The sequence below is a fragment of the Numida meleagris genome, chromosome 1, assembly GCF_002078875.1.
Source record: "Numida meleagris isolate 19003 breed g44 Domestic line chromosome 1, NumMel1.0, whole genome shotgun sequence".
NCBI lineage: Eukaryota > Metazoa > Chordata > Aves > Galliformes > Numididae > Numida > Numida meleagris.
In genome coordinates this window covers 123,422,845-123,444,657 of record NC_034409.1, presented here as the reverse complement: position 1 = coordinate 123,444,657, position 21,813 = coordinate 123,422,845, and the positions used below count along the sequence as shown (strand labels likewise).

The 21,813-nt window shown below is 37.9% G+C and overlaps 1 protein-coding gene across 2 annotated transcripts in view; it reads right to left on the bottom strand.

Annotated features, from left to right (window-relative positions):
• Positions 1-21,813, bottom strand: part of ANOS1 (anosmin 1) — a 138,698-nt gene that overhangs the window by 47,930 nt on the left and 68,955 nt on the right. For both annotated transcript variants that reach the window (XM_021410864.1, XM_021410874.1), the window contains exons 3-5: positions 15,981-16,043; positions 12,625-12,847; positions 7,013-7,197 (exon numbers count right to left, since the gene is read on the bottom strand). In XM_021410864.1, the coding sequence (XP_021266539.1) occupies positions 7,013-7,197; positions 12,625-12,847; positions 15,981-16,043 (471 nt within the window). The remainder of the gene's footprint in view (positions 1-7,012; positions 7,198-12,624; positions 12,848-15,980; positions 16,044-21,813) is intronic.

The window sequence follows — 21,813 nt, the reverse complement described above, 5'->3', positions numbered from 1 at the left end:
ATTTATTTTTATAATGGTTGTTTTCTGTAACTTCAAAAATCCACCATATAAGATTCAGCATCAATTGCAATGATGCCAAGTGCTTCCAGAAGAAGGACAATGTGGTGATCTAAGAAACTCAACATGGCTTCACAAAGTGCCTGACATATCTCGTAGCCTTCTACAACAAGTCAACAAGGAAACACCAGTTGAGTCTACCTGGACCTTTGTAGGCCTTTGACATTGTCTCACATTACATCCTCATCTCTAATTTAGAGAGATATGGATTTGAAGGCTGGATTATTTGGTGGATAAGAAATGGGCTGGATGGTGACAGCCAGAGAACTGTGGACAGTTCTCTGTCAGTTCTAGGTCCAGGTAGAAGCCAGTAAAAAGTGGTATATCTCTGGTCTCTGTCTTGGGGTCAGTGCTCTTTAACATATTTGTCAGCAACCTAGCCAGTGGGATTGAATGCATCCTCACAAGTTTGCTTAGGACACCAAGCTGAGTGGTGCAGTTGAGACAACAGAAGGAAGGGATGTTATCCAAAGGGACTTGGACAGGCTTGAGAAGCAGACTTACACGAACATTCAACAAGGCCAAGTGCAAGGTGTTCCACTTTTGCTGGGGGAGTGCCAGATATGCGTACAGACTGGGAGAAGAACTCCTTGAGAGCAGCCCTCCAGAGAAGGACTTCAGGGTTATGGTGGGTAAAAAGCTGGACATGAGCTAGCAGTCTGCACTTGAAGCCCAGAAGGCCAACAGTATCCTGGGCTGCACCAAAGGAGAGGTGGCCAGCAGGGCAAGGGACACAACTGTCACACTCTACTCTGCCATCATGAGGTTTCATCTGGAGTACTATATTCAGGTGTGGGAAGCCCAGAACAAGAAAGACATGGAGCAATTGGAGTGGGTTCAGCAGAGGGCCATGAAGATGATCAGAGGAGTGGAACACCTCTCCTACAAAGAAAGGTTGAGGGAGCTGGGGTTGTTCATCTCATGGAGACCTCATAGTGGTTTTCCACTACTACAAGGAAACATAAAAAAGACGGAGAACAACTTTTTACACAGTCTGATAGTGACAAGACAAGGGGTAACAATTTCAAATTAAAAGAGTAGAGATTTAGATTCAATGTTAGGAGAAAACTCTTTACTCGGAGGATGGTGAGACACTGGAACAGGCTGCCCAGAGAATTTGTGGATGCCTCATCCCTGGTGGCATTTAAGGCCATAAGGCCAGGGGGGATGAATTACTGGACAACCTGTTCCAATGAGAGCCATCTCTGTTCATGGCTTAGTACTAGATGATCTTTAAGGTCTTTTCCAAACCAAGATAGTATATCATGCTATACGTTTTTGCTTTTTGCTTTTTTTCCATCCCATGGAAGAAAGCAGCAGTTTCCAATCGAAATCAGGCAAACAGAACTTCAGAAATTTTCTCCAGCTCTCCAGCAACAGTATTTTTAGAGACTCGACCAATAAAGTTTGTAGATATTATCCTGTGCTTAATCTCTTCAACTCGTTGACAAACAAAATTTAGAGAAATGGATCGCAGGATTGTGTGGGCATGTGAAGGAAATAGGTGATCCACTGTTGCTGTCACCACTACTGAAACACATCACCCACTGCCTTATTGTGTTCACATCCACTATTTGATTTCCATAAACATTCGGCAAGCATCAACGAATGTCAAGGACTGTAAATTTTTTCTGTATGGAGGAATTCAATTCCACATCTTTGCTTCATACACTCTTCCATGTACTATGTCATTTTGTCAGATGGCTCCTCTGCTGCCATCTGTCGCATGGCAACAACATGTAATCGGATACCAGCAGGAAGGTTCAACCTTTACTGCCATGCCACCAACATCCGCCTCTGACACCGTGGGCCAACATAATAAAACAGGAGGCATTATTTTAGGATCAGCCCTTGTAGCTAGAAGGCAGGCATAATGTGAATAGACTTGACTCTACATTCCTCAACTGAGAAATTTCAGTTGTCATTTCTTTGCACCAGCCCAGTTATGCATCAGTCTTCCATGGCAACTGTGAGATGTAGGATCAAATAATGTGTCAACCTATATCACTGAAATGATTTTAATTTATGAACAGGCCCTAGGCTTATTTCTTTCACTATTGGTTTTGTTGGCAAAGCTCCTGTTAGTCTCAGTGGCACGCAGGAGATGTACCTGTAACTAAAGCTCCTGCATTATAAACAGCTTTTTCTAACCAATCTTTACAAAGATTTAACATATTTGAAGAAAGAGCTAAATACTGCTGAGAATCTTATACTATCCTGTTGGTAATCTGAATTTTTTTTTCAGTTAGTTCTCAGAGAACTATCAGAGTAATTATTAAAAAACAATTCTAATAGTGTCTTAGAATGTTAACATAATGTTTTAAAGAATTTAATCAATGAAAGACAAAACAAAAAGATCATCCCTAAGTTAAACAATTATGAGATAATAATTAGTAATTATTTTGGCTATGCATTTATCCATTCACTTAAAAGAGGAAGGTTTTACAGTTAGATTCCAATCCTAATACACATTATTTGGAATAAAATAATATAAAAAATGAGTGTTCAGACATAAACACTGGGCAACAAATCATCTTCCTAAATTCAATAGACAAATGTATGAATGTAACTTTATATAAGAACAGCAAGGAATGCCATAATCTGGAGAGTACAGAGAATAGCGTGACATCCTTCTCAAGAGTGCATCTCAGGTCCAAGAGACAACAGAACAACCAGTGCTGCCATGCTCAAGAAGCACTGACAGTTCTAATCCTTTCCCAGCAGTCCAAAATTGTTTAGGCTCTGAGTCCTCTCATGAAAGAAGTCCCTCATTCTGTCTTTGCTCTTGACTTCAAAATGCCTAGAGAAATCTCTTCCTCCTGTTCATACAACGGATTAATGATTCAAGTACTTATCCAGAGCATAGATGACCTATCTTCAATCCCATCGTCTATTTGAGAGGTTAGGAGAAGATATTGCCTAGTGTCTTAGATGCTGCGTGCTAGTTTGAATTAGGACATTTTCTATATTTATGGGCAAAAATTCTCTGAGCAAAGCAAGCTGAAGGTTTCAACAACTTCTTGTAAGAGAAGGGTAAAATTAGTTAGGATAAGGAGGGAAAAGAATTTAAAAATACAACTCAGCATTGTAGTAGCTACGCAATTCTAATGGGATTTCTGCATCACTACTCCAAGGATTTTGTTGTGTGTCTTTTATATATACATAACAATTGGTGTAACCAGGTCTTTGTGGTAAAGACTGGTACAGAAGACCCTCAGCTATTCTAGGTTTACAATAATCAGTGCAGTATTTCATTGTGTTCATTCCATTTCTATCACACCTTCAATCTTGGATTCTGTAGTGCAAAGGCTTACTGGAACTCAGCCTTACCTTGCTGAGTTCATAGCTTCACACCTATCTTTTGAAATAATGCAAAATGATAAAGAATTTGTAGTTGAGAGAATGAAGAGATATCATCCAGGGTGTAAGAAGAGCTGAGTTTGTATTTCCTCTGTCAAAGAAGAAGTCTGACAGTGCCACATCCACTACTCCATCAAAGGACAGTAGAACTCCCCTATTTTGTGTGATATCAATCCTACACAAGGCGGGTGCACTCTGAGAACATTTATCAAAACATACTCCTCCTGGACAATGGAGAAAGAAACCCATAGTGTATGAGACTGATGATTAGCTTCAGGAGGAATTTCCTGCTGTCAACAGCTAAGGAAGTTTTGGACCAATGCAGAACCAGAAGTTTAGGTGTACTAAAGTACTACGCTCTGTATTTGTTTTAATAAAGTAATAAACTAATAAGTAAAATTAGTTAATCTCTGCCTACATGCACAGACATGTACTTGGCATACACTAATGTAACAGAGAGATACATTCTCTTGGCTGGAGTCAACTGACCTGGTACGTTTGAATTAACATAACTAAATTAATACGATTAGCTGTCTAAGCATCCAATGTAAACAGTTATATTAGTATTTTTAGAAAGTGTTTGCATCAAGCAGAATGATAAGTTCATTCATCATATATACAGTTTTCCCCTGGGATAGTGCAGCTGTTGGTTAAACCATAAAAAACAACAGTGTAAGAAACTTGGCAGAACTACTTAGGATCTTGAACATCATAGCTAACTAGTCTACTTATATCTTAGTTCCTGTAGCTTTTATATTAACTAGTGCAAATTAGTCAAATTGTTAATTGGATCAAGGTTTCAAAAAAACTCACAGTGAAAAAATTAACATTTCTGCTTTCTGAAGTGATGAATAACTAAAATTCTTATTAATGTTAAGAGTGAAATAACATACTAATAGATTATCTCTCTTCTTAAAAAGAAAACATCAAAAGAGAGCCATTGACAATATAATCCAAAAGACACAAACTTTTTCAAAAAATACTTTTTCAGTACCAAATAAAAATTTGTATGATACATGAGAAAATATTTACATATTAACTCACAGTAATTAAGCGGAAAATGCCAGTGTTTTTGAAAAGTAAATCCCTCAAAAAATTATTTAAAATTATAACCTCATCTGTAAACTGATAGTTAAAAAGAAAAACAGAAAACTGTATGAAAAGCTCTGACAAAATATTATGAAATTTCTTGTAAGAAGGTGCAAACAAGAACTTTGCATAATTACACTATATACGGGTTTAAAGAAATTCAGAACCTCGCCTACACCCTTGCTGATCTTCCTCTGCTCTGTAAATGCCCTCTAGCTAAAGCAGCAAAGAGAGTAATGAAAGGGCATCATCTCTTGACAGCCACGCCCCAGGAGTTCTCCACTGAATGGCTGAGCTCTTCACAGCCTTTACCTATAATCAAGGTCTCAGAGCCCAGTGCTTTGGAATCATATTCGAGAAAATCTCAGTTATATAGACAACAAAAGCCTGGAGGAGATGCACACAGTCATTTTAGTCAAATTGGACATCCATCTTTCTTGCTGACATGGCAAAATCAATTCTAATGCGTCCAGTCAAACTTAATAAATATGACTGCCCAGCAGGATGTCTAAAACTACAAATGCCATTGAGGTACATGACTATAGAGACAGAAATTCTTATTACTAGTGCCCCTCAAGGGTGCCCAGTCTTTATGCCCCATTAAGTACACATGGTTTGCAAAGTCAGCCAGGCATCCTGAAACTTGTTTGGAACTGACATCCCCAGTGGGATCTGTCTCACAATCCAACATATGTCTCTCAAGTTGTAGTAGGGACATCAAAGTTCTCAGAAAGAAGTCAGTTGGAGGAGTCTTCTCCTGCCATAATGAATAACTCAGCCCCTACTGCCTGCATGTTGCACACCATCAGGAAAGCTAGCTATCAGGATTCTTACAATTCTGTGAAAGGAACACATTTCTGAAGCCCTCTCTCCTGTACTTCAGTGTGAGAAGGAAGATATTCATACAAGCTCCAACACTGTATATAGCGCTTGTTTCCAGAAACGTGCAAGAGGTCTATTTCTGGGATGAGGAGAAGTGCAGTAATAGGCTACCTTTGCACAAAAGCTATGTTTCTACAGCCTAGCTACATGGCATGATAACAGTGAGTAGCAGTTCAAATCTGGCTTATGTTTGCTACGTGGTATTCTCCTAGTAGCAAAAGCAGGAAGCTGTTTTCTGAGATGGAGAACACAGACTGAAGATGTGCACCTCAACTGAGAGACAAAAATAAGTCACTACAACTTTATCAGGTGTGACATCGTGCACATTCTTCTGGATGCAATTGCACAGGCTGTGTTTCATGCCAGGCTCTGCTGCAGGTGACTTCCCCTGAGCAAGACTCTAACGTTGTGACAGTCCCCTGTAGTACAACAGTAAAGATAGGGATTTGACTTTTGAGTGTTCAGTTTCACAAGTTTGACACTATTTTAAGATACCTCTTTCCTACACAATCTGAATTGAGAATGAACACAGACTGCCATAGAATTTAAAGTTCTTATTGTATTTTGTGGATTATTCCCTCATTCTTTTCTTTCTAGCTGTAATGATGTTTTGCAGGTCTTTTCAGAATCAACATTTTGCTTTTCTTGTCAGCAGAGATGAGGGTGAAGCAGTTAAGATAAATGATTGGAACTCTGCCATCCAGGTGGACTGTCAGCATGTTAAGAAACAGATTGAAACCGGGAAGAAACTAAGCGAAAATTTATGCTCTGTTGGCTGCTTCCCATTAAGAAACATTTGCTCATGAATCTTACATTTTCAGCCTGGATTGCCCTGAGTGATACAAGCATGACATCATAGTTTTTTTCTGAATTAGGAGGGCAACATCTGAAAAAGTGATTTGACAAAGAAAAATGGTTTCACTCTTAATACTTCTGCTTTTAAAAATTGAATGGTCTTTTGATCAATTGTATTTCTTAGCATTTTGCTAAAATCCGAGCCATGCCTTGGAGACCAGGCACTGGCTCATACTGACTTTAAAAGGACTGTCTCTCACATGATTCCTTCAGTAGATTTTGGTATTTAATTCTACATTTTTAAAGAGATTCATGGCTTTTTGGAGTAACCATCTGAATAGATAACAAGTATGTGCTTGTGCAATTGAGTGTCTTATGAAAATCAAGCCTCCAGGTAGATCTACACATTCTCATCTATACAGAGTAAACCTACAAAACAAACTAATTTTGGAAACATAAAACTCTGAATATCATTTCCTTTGGGGACAAGGAAAGAAATCTTTACTTTTTTACTAATATATTCACACATTTTTAATGATGCCATTTACTATACATATCAAAACCATCTGATGCTTCTGTGACTGAAAAACTGAAAGTCAAAACACTGAAGTTCATTTTTTCCTGAGTAGTCCTGAAAATAGCTCACTGAGCAATGGAGTAAGGCCTTGGAGATCTAGACCCTGCTTGTGGCTATTTAGTGACTTAAAGAGACCCTGAAAGGGATCACTGTGCTTCAGTCTCTCAGTTTACAATGTGATACAACTCTTCTCTGATCTGAAGAGGAACTTTACGGAAGCTAGGGGTTCTTACCATTTTACAAAGAACTGACCTGTGCCACAGTTTGCCAGTTAGTAGCATCATCCTCACTAGGATGGATTCCTTGATTCCACCTTCTCTGAACAACATAAATCACAGGCTCAATGGAAATATTGAATTTTGAAGACCACTTCACCTCCAGGTCTCCAGACTGGAGTTCTGTGAATTTTAACTCTTTCCGGGGCTTCAGTGGAACACCTGCAATAGGAACATACAGATGAAAATATTTGAATAAGTTACAAAATCAGGAAAAAAACATTTTGAGGTTAAACTATATGTATGTATATTAAAAATACTAATAAAAAGGAAGCTGGTTGGTTGGCCAGAAGAAAAAAAGAAGGGAACAGGTAGGCTGATACAAGTGGAAATTTCAGAAGACTTCATATTTGCCAACAGTAAAATAAAAAAAATCTTCAAAAAATTATTTCTTTATTTCATTTAAGAATGAAATGTAGTAAGGATCTGAGAGCTGTGAGTTAAAACTGAACTCAGTTTCCAAATATGTTTTGATAACATGAAAGATCCTTTGATCTCAAGCTGAATCAGCTATACTGCCATTCAGTTTTTTACCTAATTTATCTTTAAACACTTATCATAGAATTTTCACAGCATCACTTAGCAGTTTTTTTTCCACTACTTCTCTACCCTTAACACTACAAAACTTTCCCTTGTTTAGTCTTCTTTGCTGCATTTTAAACTCAATACTTGTCCACTGTATTCATGGATCATGGACAATAGATTGTATCTTTCACCTATGGAGGAGTCTTCTGGGCACTGCAGGAGTGTTGTCGTGTCTTTCAGTGTTTTCTTCTTCAGTCTAATAACTTTGGTGTACTCCAAGTAAGAGTTTCTCTTCCTCTGATTATTCTTGCAGTTCTATTGTTGAAATTCTTCCATTGGACCATAGCCCTTCTCCAAAGACATGCCTAAAACTAGACACAGTCCCCGGCCAAGCCTTTACCGATGCAAACTAGAGCAGAAGAATTATTTTCAGTCTTTTACGTTCATCTGATTTTTCTAAGTATGCTGCTTGCCTTTTCCTGAGCAGCATGCAGCCATAGTGTATGATGTGTCTGTCACTCTTCACTCTTCCCTAAATAACTAGGAAAGGTAAATTGCAAGACTTCTTGGAATAGATCTGTTGTATCTGTTACATGTAGTCCAACTGTTACATTTCAGAGTCCAAGCTGTCTTTATAAAATTTAAGAGTAATTTCTCATTACATGATGTTACTGAAGGACAGTTATTTCTGTCATTTCTACTCTTGATAGCTTTGCCTCTTTGAAACTATTTGCAGAAGCCTGAAGAAAGATACACCTCATCAAATTTGGCATCTTTTGATTAAATCAACATACCAAGCATTAGGTACATTCCCCTAGATAGATATTAGAAGCTCATATATTTAATTGTGCATCATTTTGTCACTTTGGGATATGCTACACACCAGAATTCTATGCTGAAATATAAATCTTCTTATTAAATTACTGCACACATTTATCTATTTCACCATTCCATTGGGGGCCAATAAAACACCAGATGTATACATTGGTTCAATAAATTGTAATACGAATGTTTCTACTTAGTCTGTCATAGATGGCTGGAATAGTGAATCTTAGATAAACAAACTACTTTTATATTTTAAGAGGTCTTCTCCTAAATGTGATTCAATAATTAGCACCAAGTCAATACAAATAGATACTGTAGCCCTTGAAGAAACCTAAAATCAACCTACAGAAAATCCAGTACATAAATCCAATACCACCACAGTTTAAACCATGAGTATCATTCAACAGTCAGCCGTCTAAGTCTAATATAACAAACATCATAGATCTTGTCAGTTCTAATTTCTGCATTTCAAAATCCTTCTTTAATTACAATATGCAATAATCCTGCAATTTGCATGTTAAGAAAATTCCATCTGCTCTGCATTAGGGGCAGTTGGATTTGCTTGATTGCAAGCAACTCAGCCTCTCTGCTGTTATGTAATTGTGTGCAGATGGATTTCAGCAGCACAAACTAGAGCATCACACAAGTGCATTTTGAAACTTTTGTAGAACCAGCATCATGAATTTCATATCCAGATGTGTAGATCCAATTACTCCAGTGTGCTCTTTATTATGTAAATGGCTAAGCCTTTCATCATGCTGGGACAAATTAGTCCTTCAAAGTCTGTAGTGTTTGAAGAATTGAAATCATAGATTGCTGTATGTGTGCAGCACCAAAGCCCACTTTAAAAAAAAAAAGAAAAAAAAAAAAAGCATTTCCTAAGGTGTATTTCAAAACATACATATGTGTCTGTGCTATGAAAAATACTTGTATACTCTTCTATCATAAAAGTCAGTAATCTAAATGTTGATTCTCCAGGAATTCAAAAAGCTTTTATAGAATGGTTTCAGACAGTAAAAGCTACTTTCATGGCATCGATAAAATTCTAAACGCAGTTGTTTAAAGATGCAAAGATGAGCACCTCTAAAGCTGTGCACATTTTTTAAAACATGAAATTATTTTTTGTTAACCACAAAGAAAAACTTTTAAACTATGGATGACAGTTCAAGCTCCAGCTATCCTATTATTGCACTGCCATACCGTCTTAGCTTTTAAATGTCATAATCTTCTCTTTGTAACTCACTTTGTTCAAATCTGCAATTTGGTCTGCTGTAGGGATTACTCCCTAGCACATTTCAGACAAAATTAATTAGGCTGGATTAGGCAGTACGAACCCTAAAACTTTGATCAATAGAGGTTGTGGAAATTTCACTGAAGTTGAGATATAATCACACTGGAGAAACCACTAACTTTTGAACTGTGATGGGTGATGGGTAATTTTTCAGCTGTAACCAGGTGAGTGTGGAAAAAAGATTCATGTTCATGCCCTTACTTGGGGATGAATATGCGGGTGTTAGACAAAGTGAATGTGATCAAGCATTGGACATCACTTTCTCTTCCTTTTTGTTCTGTGGTTTTATAATATCTTATTTCTAAGCAGTGATATTCATCTAATTTCTATCCATAGAATACCAAGTCTACCTTAGATATTCAGACAAATTATATCCACATAGAAAAAAAAATAAAGAAGTTTGCAATGGAAAAAGCAGAAATACTTTCTGAAGTCCTTTACTAATTGAGACAACATAAGGGAGGTGGATGAGGCAGATACCAGAAGAGTAGGATAAAATATTTCATATCTCCAGCAAAGGCAAAAAAAAAAAAAAAAAAAGACGACTGTGTAACTGAGTAGTAGTACTCCTAACAGAGATGAAAAAAATGCAGCAATAGAGACAAAATGAGCATTACTGAATACAAGCCAATAAAAAATTGGGAAAACAAGTACAGTTAACCCAAAAACATTTTGAATATATGACTTTGGTGTAAGCATACTTACATTGATATCGTTTTAGGATTTGGCTTTTACACTCAGTACTAGAGGGCAGATCCAGTTACATCAGATGGGTATTTTATATCCATTGTTGTTACGTTCATCTCTAGAACTTGATCAACATTGAAATTCTAGCAACTTATGCAGACTCAGATTCAATCTGAGTTCATTTTCTACCTGTAAGTGCTGTCAAAATGGTAAGAATAAGTTCTAAACGTGTTCACTAGATCTTAGTCATGCTTGCAGAGTTTGCTCTTTAGTGACAGTAAGGTCATTTACCCCTGGAGGAAATGAATAGCAAGCCTGCTCAGCTTCTATTTGTTCTTTGTTGCAGAAAGACAGGTTGAAGAGGCTAATTAGCTGAATTCATCAGCTGAGAAGGCAGTACTGTATTGGGTTTGCCCTTCCTCTGCAGAAAAATATATGCACTTACAAGAAAGCACCTCCTGCAGATAGGTGATAAGATGCTAGAGAAAGCTAGTTCTGCTACTACATAATTAGGTCAAGCAAAAGCAGGCTTTGCAGTGTGCAGTTATACAATGTATCATATATTGTGTCCCCTCCAAAAAACATGTCATCTAGTTTCGTTTCCACCATCTTCGGTTGTCACCTTTACTGGAATGCCCTGCACCATGCTGTTTCGTGATTATAGTATGGACCCTGACCATGTAAACCATTAATTACACATGCAATACAAATGCTGAGTTTACTGCTCTGTTCAATAGTCTCAAGAAAATGGCAGAAAAGTCCATTCAAGTAATTTTCATTTTAAAAGGTGGTGTGGATGAGAGTATATTAATTCCTTACAGTTTGACAGGGTTGCTCTGATATCGCTTAGAAGCAGGAGAATTTCCCTTCTATATTGGAAACCTGGCTCACAGTATTGCCTGCTGCTCACACTACTTCAAGTAGTGTTTTCATTAGTTTCATGCTTGCTCAAACTCTATGACTTCTTTATCAAATTTTCTCCACTTATGTAAGTAAATAAGACAGTGTTTCATGATGGCCAATGCTGTACATTCAAACTCAGGATACAAAAGTCAAAGTATATCATTTCTGACATACATTCTCATCACTAGGGACATTTAAAAATATGCATTAACATTTCAGTTAAAAGAACGAACTTCAAACAAATAACCATCTCCTCCACATATTTGACTTCCAACATCAAAACAGGCCTGATATTTATTGTAATCAAACATACATAAAATCATGATAGCCTGTTCTATTTCAAGTATTGTTAGCAGGCTTGTGTGCCAGGAAAGGGCAACAATTCTGACCTCACCCAAACATTCATCCCATGTTTTCAGTGTTGCAAACAACTGGAGCTCTGCAGATATAAGACTGGATTCAGACCTAAGCCTGAAACTTAGTTCAGAGTTCTGCTGATTATTCTCTCCATGGAGAGCCCAAGCTATCAGCAGCATAACTGATTGGTATTTATTTTTTATCACTAAAGTAAGAAGAATGGATTTCTAACAAAATGTTCCAACTCCATCTAGCAAGAAAATGTCTTTCACAAATGGTTGTTGCTTTACATTAGAAGCATATTTTAAAAGTGTTTCATACATAAAGCTTTTTTAAAAATAAACATAACAAATTAAAATCTAGAGCTTGTCTAAGCATAAATCTTTCCTAAATCTGTATGCTCATGCTGATGGATGGCAAGGACAGAATTTCAGGACTCAAGACAAATAAAAACTTTGAATAATTCATGGTGCCTTAAATTTAAATAACGCAGTAATATATATGTAGGCATTATCTAAGTCATTAAGTACACCAACTCCAAATACATTGCATTGATTAGTTCTTTGGCTTTGTTACCACACAATTCCTATATGGTAGTGTTATCTTCTTGGCTCACAATTATAAATGTCATTTGTGATTAATACTGCTTCAACTATTTATTGCTAAATATTTTCCTGCTGCATTCTCTCTCATCTGCATCAAATTAAGTGAGATTTCACCTAAACTGGCAAGTTTGTTCTGCATAATAGCCATATGCTTACATTCCACAGATTTCCAGATATGGCCTTCGTAAGGCAGAAAAAAAAAATCAGAAACTGGAACAACATTTTTCTTTGTCTTTCCCTATTTTCTACATCCAGTCATATCTGCACAGGAACTTCCCTCTATGTCTTCTCCTCCATACAAATTCCTGTGAAATGAAAGTCCCGGTTCTCTAGGAGATTTTACTATGTCCTGAAGTTATTAGCCCAGTATGAGTACATATTAATAATAATTTCTACCTTTGTACAGATTCTTGGGAACTTGGCATGTGTGACCACATCCGTTGGAACAGCATTTCTTCACTCCAGAACATTCACTGTCAGCTTCACAGCTTTCAACGCAGGCAGCTGCAAAACCACTGGCCTTTTCAGGTGCTGGGCAGTCCCCTTGCTTCACTGACAGGATGTACTTAAGGAATTCACAGCTAGTTAGGCATTCATAATTCTTCTTGGGGAAAAGAGGCTAAAGGAAAAACAAAAGAATTATAAAAAAGTGAAAAAAATGTACATTTCCCAAGACCTCCAAAGACAAATTCAGATTTTCATCTTTTGCAAGACTATCCCGGAAGATTTGTATATTCAAGTCCCTTCTAAAAAAGCATTCCAAGTGTACAAACATAAATTCCCTCATGTATGATCACCATCTTTAATGGAATAAAGCTGTTTGTATCTGTCAGATTTCTCTTATTTTCCTCACATTGCTTAGCTACGAAGTTGCTCAATAACAGATCTTTAAAAATCTCAGAACAAAGGGGAAGTGATGGTCAGATGGTCTTTATTTTCACTGCTCCACATTCTTCCCTTCTTTTTTCATGAGACTCTACCCTCATTATCTGATGTAATGCCACTCTAGAAAAATAAGTTAAATCTTGCTTCCTTACACTGTTTGAACTGAGCTGGTTAAGAGAAAGGCATCTTTATTTTCTTAGTAACATATTAGTAACTATTCACGGAAATGGAATAAAATTTCTGAAAAAAAGATCAGCAGAAAATACAGATTAAAACAGAATCATAGAATCGCAGAATCCTTAGAGTTAGAAAGGACCTTTAAAGGTCATCTAGTCCAACTCCCCTGCAACAAACGGGGAATAGGGCTTAAATACATTAACTAAAGCTCAAATAAATGCTACCTCTTGGAGAAATCAGCTCCTAGCTATAGGAGACACTGTTTCAAAGCATATACATTTTGTAGTATATGCACTACTCAGACATGTGAAAGGTGGTTTTTTTTCAGCTTCATTAAAAACAGCACCTAGAACCCCACTGTGTACAACACAGGGATTCCATCTCCTCTTTTACTTGGTGCTTCATTTAGTTTGGTGCACAACCAGTTATGGCAGTTCCCTCAAATAGACCAGTAAAACTGTAGGTAATTAAACTACTTAACTGGTGTTATCTGTAGCCTTTCTTCTTACCTTAGAGGAACCAAAAGCCTTCCTCTTGGAAAGAACTGATGCATGGATTCTGAAGTTTACAACCTACTCTCCATAAACCCATTCATGTAATTTCTGAAACTTCATTGCTATCTCCCATATTCAAATGTTTTACTTTTTTATTTATAATGCTTGCAATTTATGGCAAAATGAGAAAGAGTGTTAATTATAAGGAGGCCGATGTGGGGCCTCCCTGAGTATGTGTCAATTTATACTCCAGAATCCAGGAATGTGTTCCTTAGTTACCTCTCACATCTTGTCTTACAAAGTAGTACAAAATTTTTAAACACTCTTCAGAATATATTTAAGTGACACGGCCTAACTAGTGTAAAGACTGCCAAAATGAGCAGTCCCCTTTTCTCTCCTATTGACCCCAGTGTTCCTTGGACATGCTCTCTTGCTGTTCTCCCTATTGACCATATCTGATTCCACAGCTACTTAAGAAACCAGCAGGAAATTAAACTTTTGAAAACAAAGGAGGCAGGCAAAATGTTTCCTTTTCTTCTTCTTCATGTGAAGGTTACTTTAACAGTAGCATACATTACCTAGATAACGACATATGCACAACACAAGACCTTGAGAAACACAAAGCTGAAGTTTTTATACAAAGTACAGAAAGATGAATTTATTCTCAAATTTTCATTTTCTCAAATGAAAACAGTCTGGCTTAATTCATTCGAATAGTGTCTAAGCAGCATACATGAGCTTGAAAGAAACAAAGGAAAATAATCTGTGTGTGTGTCAAGCAAATTTCAAATCCTAAAACGTCACAAATTTGCAGCTACTTAATTAAAAACTTTACAGCTCCCTGAGGCATAATACATCCTCAAGGCTTCTCTTCCTCACCCTATTTCACAGCTCATTTTTCAGTTAGCTGCTAAATGTGCTGCTCTTCATTACTGGCCTTTGAAGTTCTAAATTTAGTTTCAACCACAAAACACTAATCAAAGAGGGATGCTCACTGTTTTTAACTACAATAGAACAGTGTTCTACAAATGTTTTTCTTTTAAACCAAATTTATACATTTTTACATCCATATCTGGAAACAGGCTGAGTGAGAAGTGATATATGAGGATGACATAAATTACACACATTAAAACTGTTTTATTACACTACTCTAGAGTTTTGTTATACAAGGAAGCAGCAACTGATTCCAGTCAAAGAACATTTACAGGGATTGGTTTTCATGAGAAATTTTTACATGTTCTTCTAATATAGCTAAATAGATTAGTATTCTTTTAATCCCTATTTACACGCAGTTATTCGGATCTACAATTTACTTTTTTAGTTGAAATGACAGCTTTTCCTAATCAAGATATTTAAAACTGTTTAATCATCATGTTCTGTTCTACCAGCAAAAGAGCATTCACAGTAATGAAGAAGAAGACAAATCAGTCAGTTCAGTATATCAGTTGAGGTCACTTCTGGTTTTCTAAGAAAAGCTGAAAATCTTAATAAATTTACTTGATTTGAATAAAGGTATATCTTTATAATAAAGCAACCCTCTACTGAGATGATGTTTTTACTTTGTACTAAAAGCCAGTTAAGGATGCTTCAAAACCAATCCAACTATCTCCCATTTCATACTAGCTTAACTGATCTAAGCTTCTTTATTCACAAGGTTATTTTGAAACACTGCACAGAAAGAGTTTTCAAAGATGTGTTCCTGAATGATTATGCATTTTAATGCCTTTCTTCTGAATCCAGTTTCTCCTAGAGAGGCATTCTTTTTAAAATCAGACCGATTTTCACAATTGAAATACCATCTTTTTTTTCTAGCTATCTTGCACAAGGATTTTCACAGTAGTGACATTTTTATCTTTTAAACAAAGTTACTCTTTCTCTCACACATGGCCAGAAATGGGAGAAGGTATGCAGGAGAAATACAGGCGGGATTTAACAGCACCTTCTCAGAGACGTTAGGTGAGTGTGGCCGATCAGTGCTTCAAACTTCAAGATCATTTGGTCAGGAAAAAAAAAAACTTTTTTTTTTACTCAGACACATTACAGCTACATCATTATATGTGTACCCACTAAAATGAAAGAAAATGCTATAAAAATCCCATGTTTGTTAGCTGTCTCCTTAAAGCTCACACCTCTAATAATGTAAGTGAAAAAGGCAGCTGGAAGAAAGTGAGAAAGAGTGCCCTTGGGCTGACATACCTCACAGAAGCTTTGGCAATGGTTTTTCTTCAAGTCCCAGGATTCTTTGCAAGGCTCCAGGCACTAGGAAGAGTCAAGAGGGGAAAGTGTCAAGAAGAGAAAGAAATAAACATCTACAAATGACCCCAGTTTGTTCTCTGATTGTTTGTTTGGCCCATAGGAAGTTAATAACAGCCTTTAAAAATCCACTTCTCCTGAGGATAAGATTGTGTCATTGAGTCACGGTGTCAGAGCAAGGACATGCCAAACTGTTGAGATTACAAGAAATATTTTCAGTACTTCTTACAGTACAAGACAATTGCCTTACTTATTTATATGCCATCCTATTTTCTGCCTTACTGAGTCTAAATTCTAATAACATTTAACACCATGTCACTGGATCACAGAGCAATGTCAAGAGTACTACTCTAACCTACAGAAACTTAAATCTTCTCCTTAGTGATCCACCTAAAGATTAGATGGGGACATTTTCTTCCCATGGGAGAAGCTATTTCATCAGGCTATGGAGTAACCTCAGCAGAGATTTAGCCACTGTTCCTGTAGAAATAGACAGTGTTCACTGGTCTGTTAGCAAAATCACTTTATGTCAATTACCACATTATCATTTCTTCACCTTCAGTCTCTACTACAATGCATATACAGAGTACAGATTCAAACTGCAAATCTGAGATTCAAACTCTGAAAACCTGAGTCAAACTTCACAGTATAAAATAAAAACATTCTTAAGAGCATTTACTGCAGCTGAAACAGAAATTTAAACATACAACCAAAAACCTATTCTCTTCCTTTTGTTAGGTAAATGATCTTGGAAACAACCAGCATTGTCGGGAGTTCGTGGCACCTACTCTTCCTGGTAATGCTGGAAAGATAGTTATTGCACCAAAAGGAAAGGCCTGTGACATGCAATTCTTAGTATCTGACACGTGTTTGTATTATTTGCTTCTCTTACACATAGTATTAAATTGGAAGTATTTACATTTATGTTATTCAAAAACATGTACAAATACATACACGCTATGGCTCAGAACAGCTATTCTCCTGTATCATTAATGTACTAAAAAAGTTAATGTTTTAAAAGTTAAACATCTTTCTCTCTAGCAACAAAGTCTGAAAATATAAAACCATTAGTCATAGAGGTTACATAGTTTAGGAATGCAAAATACATCTTCTCTCTGCTCCACGTACAGGTAGAGGCCAATTACAAGTGGTGTCCTGCAGCAGTCCATCACAAGACCAATGCTATTCAGCATCATTATCAATAACGTAGATGGTGGAATTTAGTGACCATCAGTAAGGTACAATTTGGTATGGACAACACCAAGCTGAGTGGTACAGCTGATACAATAAAAGGAAGGGATGCCATCTAAAGGGACCTGGACAAGCTTGAGAAGTGGACCCATGTGAACCTAATGAGGTTAAATAAAGCCAAGTGCATTTGGGTCAGGTGCAAGTGCATTTTGGTCACCCAATATGTGTACAGACTTGGAGAAGAATTCCTCGAGAGTAGCCCTGCAAAGAAGGACTTGGGCGTTCTGGTGAAAAGTTGGACATGAGCCAGCAGTGTGCTCTTGCAGCACAAAAGGCCATCTGTATCCTGGGCCGCATAAAAGGAGGGGTGGCTAGTAGGGCAAGGAAGGTGATTGTCCCTCTCTACTCTACCTTTGTGAGGCCCTATCTGCAGTATTATGTCCAGGTCCAGGGCCCCAGCACAAGAAAGACACGGAGTTGTTTGAGTGAGTCCAGAGGACGGCCACAAGGATGATCAGAGTGCTAGAGCACTCCTCCTATGAAGAAAGATTGAGGGTGCTGGGCTTGTTTAGCTTGTAGAAGAGAAGGCTCCGGGGGTGGCCTTCCAGTACTATATGGGTGCTTTGGGTAGATAGTGATAGGATAATGGGGAATGGTTTTAAACTAAAGAAGGGAAGATTTGGATTAGAAGTCAGGGAAAGTTTTACACTGAGAGATGGTGAGGTGATGGAACAGGCTGTCCAGAGAGGCTGTAGATGCCCTGTCCCTGGCAGTGTTCAAGGCCAGGTGGAATGGAGCCCTGGGCTACCTGATTGTGCTCTATCATTGGTATTCCACATCATAACATCATGCAGTGCACTGGGAGTTAAAGAGTTAATCCTGCAGCTTTGGTCCTGGAAGAGAAGAATGGATCACAATTTCCTGAAGACTTTGTTTTTTCATTTCCATCTTCCGGGGAGAAAGAAAAATAAAACTGACTGGAAGTCATGAGACTATCTCTCTTTGCTCCCCGGCAGATCACAGTAAGAACTTCGCTTTTCAGCAACTCTCTCATTTATTTGATTATTATTAGCTTAAATCCCCATTAACTTGTATTTTCACTATTACAATTAGTAAACTAAGTTTGTTTTCCTCCTCAGATTGTTGCCGCTGTTTTTTAACCTTTCATTCCCTTTTCCCCTTTCCCCCCTTCTTGGGCCAGTGCGCTTGTGGGCCTGCTGTCCCCCTGTCACAGACATAGATCTAGAGATAAAACCATGACACTGATTTAGTACTTGATCTAGTAGTTGGCAAGCCTGCTTAGAGAAGGGGATTGTGGAACCTGATGATCCTTGAGGTCCCTTCCAACCCAAGACATCCTATGATTCTGTTCTACGATTCTATGATTATAATCATGAAGGACACTGACTTTTTACATGGTTTGATAGTGATAGGGCAAAGGGAAATGGTTTTAAACTAAAAGAGGAGAGATTTAGATTGAATATTAGGGTGAAATTTCTCACTGAGAGGGTGGTGAGCCATTGGAACAGATTGCCCAGAGAAGCTGTGAATGCCCCATCCCTGGAAGCTAGGTTGGATGAGGACCTGGGCAACTTGATCTGGTGGTTGGCAACCCTGCCCACAGCATGAGGGTTGGAACTAGATGATCTTTAAGGTTCCTTCTAACCCAAACCATTCTATGATTCTATAAATACACATACTGGTATTTTAAACCAACTTGTAGCTCTTCAAAATTCACAATGTACTCTATACAAAGCAATTAGAGGGATACGTTATAAAATGTCACCGAAGTCAGTAAGTTTAATTAATTCCAGAGTGTTGTTTGTCTTGTGGCAGAGTTACTGTATGTTTGAGCCCCATTCAATCATCATTACAATTTCACAGTTCTTCTAATTGTCTGATGGATTTAACTCCAATTTACAGAGATGTAAGTGGTGTAAAAATAGAATGGACAACATTTTGATCATGCTGGGACTGTCAGTAATCCCCAGGGCTTGTCATGATTTCCATATTCTTACCTTTTCCCAATTCTTGCTTCACTGCTATGCAGCTACACTGAGTCTGTCCAAACCAGTATATGTACAATTTCGCCACAAGCTTGAGATGAGAATCAGGACTAAGTTCATGCTGACTGCATGACCACTCTCTTTGCAGGCTATAGAGTAAAACACTTAGCATGCCTGGAATGGAATATCAAAATGCTGTACACTTCAGGGAGGTTGTTCTAGGTGTTTCAACAAGGATGTCTTTACCTGCAATGTAAGTAGGCTTCAGTATTTGGCATTTTGACTGACTGCTGCTCTGTTCAATAAACAGTCAGGACTGCCCAGGATATTCAGCTGGAACCCAGCACCTCCTGCTGGTATGAAAGGCGTAACTGATGTGTACCTCAGCTCAGACATTCCAAAGGAAAGTTGTACAAAATGAACAAGGCCTGAGTGGTATCTTGCCATCAAACTGTTCTCAGAATATTCTGATGATGCAGCTGTCCATAAGGCCTCCATCATAAGATTAGTAAGTGCTGATTAGAGTATACTCCTAATTACATATAAACAAAAAATCTTTCATATTTGATTCATATTCCTGTTGCAAGAAGTCTCCTCAGAGCGTTGGACTTAGCCTAGCATCATGAGCTGATCCATACATCAACTGCTCAGCTTCAGTGGAGCTGTAAGCTGGAGAAAAACTGCTAGCAGATAGCAATGATGTCAGTAACCTTGCACTGGAATAGTTTGGGACCGTTCTTCTAAATAGGTGGTAATTAAGCTTGCAATAACATAGATGAGAGCACCTCATAAACACTGAGATTTATGAATTTATTCTCTTAGCTATTCTGTTATGAGGTTTCCCTACACTGAGAAGTTGAAGAATGGCAAGAAAGAATATGGAAGAGCCAGAAGCTTGATCTATATCTCTCATCTTTGAGTCTTTGACTTAAACTGTGAAACAAATGAAATTTTGAGATCTTCCTCACTGTCTGGAAATCCTACACTCTAAGTGGCAATAACCTCAGGAAAAGAGATACTCTTTTTCACCATGAAGTCCCTTCTAATATTTTTTCCAGTTGGAGAGGGAAATGTGTTCCAGATCCACTGCATTATGAACACTAGATATGAAGAAGGGATACTGTCTACATAAATAAGCTTCTTTATCGAGACACCTCCAGAAGAGAGGAGAGGAAGAGGAAGAGGAAGAGAAGGAGAACAAAATAGAACAGAACAGTTGAAAGGGACCTACGAAGATCACGAAATCCAACTGTCTGATCACTTCAGGGATACCCAAAGGTTAAAGTATATTTATGAGGGCATTACCCAAATGCCTCTTGAACACTGTCAGGCATGGGGGATTGATCACCTCTCTAGGAAGCCTATTCCATTGTTAGACCACTCTTACAGTAAAGAAATTTCTCCTAATGCCTAGTCTGAACCTCCTCTGGTGCAACTCTTGTATAGTTCCCTTGCATCCTATCACTGGTTCCCAGGAGCAAAGCCCAGTACCTCCCTCTCCTCTTCCTCTCCTCAAGGAGCTGCAGAGAGCAAGGAGGTCACTTCTCTGCTTTCTCCATGCTAGACCTTCCAGGTGTCCTCAGTCTCTCCTCACAGTACATGCTTTCCAGCCCTTTTTTGTTGCTCTTTTCTGTGTGCTTTCAAGGAAATTAACATCCTTGTTAAGTTGTAGAGCCTAGAAATGCTGCACATAACATTCACGGTGAGGCTGCACCAGTGCTAAATATAGTGAGAATCACCTCTTTTGACCTACCGAAGAACATACATTTTCTGCATCATACTGCATCTCTGATCATATCATATTTCACATCTCTGCATCATACTGCAGTAAAACATTTCTTCCCCCACTATGGAACTTTGTAATTTTTAGCCCATCTAGCTGCAGCAAGCACTAAACCGAAAATTCTCTCAAGAAAAAGCAGAATTGGGCCTTATATTGAGAGCAGCTGAAGGTTTTTTGACAGGCATCTGTCACTACACAGTAAAAGTTAAAATAAAAAAATGTGAGTCAGAACAAGTTGCAAGAGCATTGGTTTTCTTAAATCCACATCTTTAGAGAATCCAAAAAAGTATTCAACTTAAAGTAGAAAAGAGATACTTGGGGTATCTCTGATATCTTGAGTGTAATTCAGCAAAGGCCTAACCCAAAGCTCTCATGGCCAACAGGAGTCATTTCATTCTTGCATGTAGGCTGTGGTATTCCTCAGAAGATAATGGGTATAAGTGATACTCACCTTGATAGGCCAAATACTCCTAAAGCTCCTGTACCTAAAGGTACAGGCTTGCATTCTCCATTCAGACCACTGCTAAACAAGTGCAGCAAGTGATAGGAGCAGAGCAAACAGAAAGCACCCAGTATTGGTCAGCCTTCAAAATCTATGTGTGTACATAAGCACACACACATACGTATATACACATACATATACGATATGTTACTATAGATCTGTTAACAGTCAGTCTCTAAGAACCTGTCAAGTCATAAAGACAAATTCTCTAAAAAATGTGTTCTTACTATCAGGCACTGAGTGGAGAACATTTTTGGAGTCAGGAATTTAACAAAAGCCAAAGGAGATTATAGT